At 42.1% G+C, this 6,280-nt stretch overlaps 1 protein-coding gene across 2 annotated transcripts; it reads right to left on the reverse strand.

The window, feature by feature from the left end:
- Positions 1-233: 233 nt before the first annotated feature.
- LOC144512992 (nuclear receptor subfamily 4 group A member 2-like) lies at positions 234-5,650 on the reverse strand. Of its 2 annotated transcripts, none has more exons than XM_078244032.1 (8): positions 5,484-5,650; positions 5,324-5,379; positions 4,259-5,115; positions 3,059-3,188; positions 2,800-2,957; positions 2,044-2,243; positions 1,573-1,751; positions 234-1,073 (listed from the first exon to the last, which is right to left on the reverse strand). In XM_078244032.1, exons 3-8 carry the CDS (start codon positions 5,108-5,110, stop codon positions 826-828), a joined length of 1,767 nt encoding a protein of 588 aa, XP_078100158.1. In that variant the 5' UTR covers positions 5,111-5,115; positions 5,324-5,379; positions 5,484-5,650; the 3' UTR covers positions 234-825. The 2 variants fall into 2 exon arrangements, with proteins under 2 accessions (XP_078100158.1, XP_078100157.1); XM_078244031.1 differs by having other exon boundaries at positions 234-1,076.
- Positions 5,651-6,280: the final 630 nt, after the last annotated feature.

Genomic DNA, 6,280 nt, shown 5'->3' on the forward strand with positions numbered 1-6,280 from the left:
TTCTTTTGACTGTAAAATATTATTATATAAACATAACTAATTGTTTTGAAATTGGCATTTTATGTCAGTAAATAAATGTTAAAAAAGTAAAGATCTAATTGATATTTGTGAGGACTAACATTATGATTATTATATTTGAGTCATTGCAACAGACCTCTGATTTTCTTTAAAAAAAAAAAAATAATAATAAATTAATGAGGTTAATAAAAAAAACAGCCCAGCAGCAGTAATGGTCATTCATTTATTAAAACATGAACACTGACAGTTTACTCTGAGAACACAACAGACCATGATAGAGTCTACCAATAATATTATTATATTAATCACTGTAAGACTAATATTTGTTGTGAAAAACCTAAACATGATGGGAAACACTTGTCTTGTATCAAAAACTGCCTCTTTATAAGAATGTAAAATGGGTTGAACATATAGTTCACTTACAGTCAATCATTTTGGCCTGACAGGCAGTTAAATCACGCTGCAAAAAAAAGATAAAGTAAATTCAAATTATGGACTATAAATGAATCTCCTTTCCTGCAGACCATTATGAAACTGGTCCTTTAGATACTCACATAATTCAAATTTTACAAAGCAGATCATTTGATATTATTACTCCCCATCAATGCAAAAAGTGGTCACAATTCTTTAAATAAATTAGTTTTCATTCTCATGTTCTCTTGTTTTGAGGAGAATGTGATATAACAACTCAATCTTAGATTTTAAAATGTCTTTTTCTACGGTGCACAGATGTCAAACTGGCAGGAATAACTGTTTGGATTAAATCGAAAGAGAAAAAAACGTCCCCATATGTATTCTCTAATGTCTCTAAAATGGCAACGTGTCCAGGAATAACTTATCTATTATTGCAGGCGGCGGCACCAAATCCTCCAGCTTCAAATAGAAAATCCTCTGCAGGCCTTGGATGCACAGAGTGCGAAGTTCACGCAGTTTTTCCAAAAGTCTGGACAAATGGTTGGACCAACAGTCCGAGAGGCCATCGGCGTCCTTCAAGCACTTGACAATGTTGTTCTGCAGCTCCTCCACTTTCTTCGGCTCCTTCAGTCCGTGCCGCTCTGCTGGTCCGTAAATCACATTTTAAACAAACATATTAGATCATAATGAAACATAATTAACCAAAAGTGGTAGGAAAATAACAGTACTGTATACTGCTATTCTTGTTTCTCAAAGTAATGATGCTTTCACTGTAAACTCTTAATTTCACATTCATCCAGTAAAGTTTTATCAATCAATTTAAACCATTTATCCATTCAATTTAGCTTTTTCAATGATGTATTCATTACTTTTAGCAACCTATTTCAACCAATACAGCAGTCAGTTCTCTGTGTCCTACTTGATGTCTGGCCCCTAAACATTACATGTGGTTTACAGCCAAGAAAGTTATTAAAAAAGTTATTACTAACCTCTTAAAGCTTAATCTCTCTGCATGACCTGACTTTACAGATATGTGATTTTGGGCTACTTTTGTTACTGGGTCCATTTAGTTAATAATTCATTTCAAAGGACTATTAATGTGCATAGATGGGCAAACAAAAGTGTTTTTAAGCATCTCACCAGTGACCAAGGCGAGAGTGCATATGCAGGAGAAGGTGGACACATCCAGGTTCATCCTCTGCAGATTAGCGGAGAATTCAACGATGCTGTCAATCCACTCCCCAAAGCCACGCAAGCACTGGAGCCGCTCCCACACCGACCCGTCGCAGAACATCAGCTTCCCGTCCTCTGGGTTGGATCTGAAACAGTATGACAGCTTGTGCTCAAATTTTAGGCCCCATAATGACAGTGACAAATCTTCCTTTCACAAATTCCCATGTCCTTTTGGGGCCTCTCCAGCTGTTAACCCGTCTTTCATTAGTGCCAAAAGTGCTGCAAAACAAATCCATTCCCAAGTTTTGTTGTGTTTATTGGCAGATCCATAAGCAAACAAATGTACATGCTGTGGACTGACTGCTAACTTGCGGTCCAAATTTGCTGAGAAAAAGGAAATACCATGTGAAAAGATGAGTCCCTTTGTGAGTTCTTTACCTGTACGACAACCGTAAAACAAAGAGCTCCAGAAAAGCAGAGTAGAAGAGGAGGTCTTGGTCGTGTTTGGGCAGGGAGGTAAAGCCCGGTATCTTCTGCGCCCAGCCTCGAATCACCTCCATCGATCTGGTCAGGAGGTCATAAAACTGCCGCACATGCTGAGCGTCGTCTCCTGGGGGGCTTCCTGGACTCTCCTTAAACTAGTGAAAGGTCACCGGTGGGATGAAGTAGAAAAGATGGAAAATACCTTTGATTACAGCTCTATAATGCCCTTCTTTTGTGTATAAGGGCACTGCACCCTCACTCATTGGTAAAGCAATGAAATGATGCCCACTGCTTATTAAGAGTGTAAATCACACGTTTTATCACGATATGATATTACATCAATTCTTTGGACAACAATACAACATTTACTGATATCACAAAGTCTGCCACGAAACGATTTTGATTCTATTCCATTCAAGGGCCTGCGATACATTACGATACATAAGCCCAATCAAAAAAACATTACATTTATATATATTTACAAAAAGCAACTATACTATGATTTAACAATTTCATTACTAAGCTCTTCCAGACATTTACATTAAAAACAAACTACTCTTATTAATAAAAAGAATATCTATAAAATGGGAATTTTAATAAAGGCACATCTTAAAGATGACGATATTTATCGATAATATTGGATCATTGAGGATTGAATCGATGTTTCGATCTTGATCGATGTACATGTATTGTCACACCCTCACTGCTTACTTTAAGAAAGTCAAGGCGAGAAGGTGGAGGGTTTGATTCCACATGCGCCCTGATGAGGGTGCTCAGGAGGGGGCTGACGGGTGAAGATGAGTCCGGGAGAGATTTAGGTTTGGACGGCAGGCGCCCCCGTCGACCTTTCAGACCATCTGTCCTCACCACTGCAGAGCATGAAGAGAAACAGGACACACTTTTCTTTGACTGTTCTGCATCTGACCCGAATGTCAGACATGAAACGTGGTTTCAAGGTTTATTGGTTTACCTTCTTTGACCATACCCACTGCAAGACACTTCTGGAAGCGACAGTACTGGCATCGGTTCCTCCTGCGTTTGTCCACAGGGCAGCTTTTGGCTGCTAAACACACGTACTTGGCATTTTTTTGTACTGTGCGCTGCATGGACAAAGAAAAAGATTCAGTTATTTTGCAAAAAACAAAGTTTAAAAATGTGATACCTGCACAAAGGCTGAGGTGATGCATTAAGCTTACTTTGAGTAAAATCAAACCTCATTACCATACACTAATGTTGTCTGTTTAATATAATAAAACATCTGCTTTTTAAGGTTCTTTGGTTAAGCTCCATATGAAACATTACTGACTCAAACAGACCTAAGATGTTGTAGTGTTATCTTAAATGTTCTGTTCTGAAAACCTCAAAATGTAAGACAAGCTAAATTGCACATGCTGCACTTTGGCACTTCTGGAAAGAGCATTAAAGCACGATCTTGGTCTTTGTAGAACCAATATCTTACTGTTCTCAAAAGGTTCACTATATGGCACCAAAGGGGGCTTTCTACGCCTAGAGAGATAATCTAAGTTGGTGGCATGTGGAACCTTTTTTCTTGAAAGAAACTTTGGGAATTTTTTTTAACATAAAGAACCTTTTTTTTAGTAGCTCCTCAACTCATTTTTGTTAAGACTTAAGTAAAAAGCCCTAAATGGTCCGTTGAAAATTTACAGCAGCACTCTTGCGCCTGTGGGTCATCTGAGGCACTATAAGGCATTCAGCAGGCGGACAGGGCAGTCTGGGTAAATACAGGGTCGTGGCCATTCATAATTTGGAGAATTGCCCCGGGGAATCTCCTTCAGCGAGAAGAAAGGAAAGGTTTTTATTCATGGCACGTTGTTAGCCATTTTCATACAGGACATTGCCCCTAAAACGCGTGTGTCAAGAGATCAGAACGTGCATCTGAAGCATAATGTGCAATTAAGGAGGCCAGCCAGGGGTCCCAGTGGGATTTCTTTTTTACATTATGTCCAATTACCTGAGGTTAGGGTTGAAGATATCCATTTTGACAAATCTGGTATTTAAAATGTTTCATAGCATTTGCATGTGGCATGTTTCATGATTTTAGGATACTAAAGATTCCCTAATCGTGTTTCCCCGTCTGCTGCCTGCGACTATCCAGGTTGAAATCGTAGTTTTCATGCAGCTTTAAAATAAAGTTGCATTGAGAACAAACCTTGAAGAAACCCTTGCAGCCCTCGCAGGTGCGCACTCCGTAGTGCTGGCAGGCTGCGTTATCCCCGCAGACGGCGCACAGTCCTTCTGCGCTCAGCGGTCCTCGGCTGGGAGCACAAGAAGTCTGGTAGTCCATAAAGTGGTGGCCGTGGGCGAACTGGGGCAGGTGAGGAAATCCCACTACGGGATGATCTCCGTGGGCAGTGGAGCCTAAAACCCCGGGGCTATCCAGCGGCTGGTGCGCCCCGGTTGCGTCCAGGTTCATGGACACCTGGAGAGAACCGTCAAATTTCATTTGGCAGGTGGACAAGCTCTGACCGCCGTGTTGCGCGTGTTTTAGGGAAAACAGCGAGAATCTGGATAGTGTGTCTTTCCTGTGTGCCGCCGCCAAATAGTCCTGTCGAAAACTGTACAGAGGGCCAGAGTCCTCCCATATATGTCCCAGTGGAGTTTGAAAGTTGGATGTGATGGGGGTGTGCGGCGACGGAGGCCGATAATAATAAATGGAGCCCGGGGAGGAGAGCAGCTCGTCGGACTGGTGCGGGTGATGCTGATTCGGCTGATACCGCGGACACCCGTGCGCATCCTCCACCTTGACGCACGGAAGCTCTCCCTGCACCGGCATTTGGAAGAGACACGGTGGCTTCACGTCGTACCCGGCGCCATAAGTGTCACCCATGGAGCCGAAACTGGGAGCCGATGTTGCAGTTGAGATTTCACTGTTAGTAAGGTCCATGCTATACTTGACAAACTCCGGGGTGAGGAAGTCGCAGCTGCGCTCTCCACCGGCGCTCTGAGAGGCCGGGCTGGCTCCTTGTGGAGAGGAGCCGCACTGGGTCTGCACACACGGCATGGCTCCTGCAAACATGGATATAATGCAGGGTTTTGCGCTTGGAGCTGATATTAAACAATACTTAAGAATGTTTTCCTTGTATAAAAAACACATTGCGCGCACGTTAGGCAGAAATATCCACTTGTTGAAAGGCCGATACTTAAGACTATTCTAAAAGACCTGGAAATATGTTGCAGTACGCAGAAAAACAGCACGAAGAACAGTCTTTATTACCTTAAGGCTTTAGTTGTCTTATTTTCCAAAGGATAATATGGCCTGCTTTACTTTGCCTGAAAAAAAACAACAACATCAGAGCATCACTTTCAAGCTTTACACTGACATGCATCATTGATTTCCTAATAAATAAATGGAGAACAAGTAGAATATGCAATACCTCAGACCTCCATGCAGTGCAGGAGGACAGTGACAAGTAATCCCATCTCTGCTGTAGTGTTGCGTGCGGAACTATTAAAGCTTTAGCTGCGGCTAGAAAGGTCCACTCGCTGTCTAGAGAGCAAAGGAAATGACTGTCCACTTCTCCCACTCTTGGCTTGCAGACTGGCTGGCAGTCACATCGACAATGTGCTTTTGTTTACGTGGTGCGCACCCTTCTGCCAAACCCTTACGCACGAGCCACAGACGGGTGGGGTGCTGTGTGTGTCTCTGGTGTGGGCACAGAAAGTGGTTCATGTGATTTGAAAAGAATGCTTGCACTCTCTTGCAATTATTTCATTTTTTATTATATTTATTGTGATTTTATTGCGACAACTATCAAACCTGGCGTTGCTACATAAATACACACTCTCTTTACATTTCTGGGGAGTAAGATTCAAAACATTTAAACATAAGAATTATCCCTCACAGCTGTTCTTTAATCTGGGGTTGATTGAGGAGCATAATTAAAACACGTTTGGTTTAAAAAATACTAGCCTACAGAAAATGTCAGTCTGATATATATCTTATAGGCTTTATTTTTTCTTCCATGTGTCCTGTGCTGAAAGACAGAGAAAGCGACAGCTGGTGGCACTTCTGTCCCTCTTTATTATTATCCTTAAGGAGGAGGATGGAGGGGAGACCAGCGTTGTGCGATCTCCTTACATCACCAACGTGGCACCGCCTCCTCTCGAACGCTATTGGACGAGCGTAGCTGAGCGCTGCGTTCTGATTGGCTCTGCGCGACGTCGCTCGAGG

The sequence above is a fragment of the Sander vitreus genome, chromosome 24, assembly GCF_031162955.1.
Source record: "Sander vitreus isolate 19-12246 chromosome 24, sanVit1, whole genome shotgun sequence".
NCBI classification, from domain to species: Eukaryota; Metazoa; Chordata; class Actinopteri; order Perciformes; family Percidae; genus Sander; species Sander vitreus.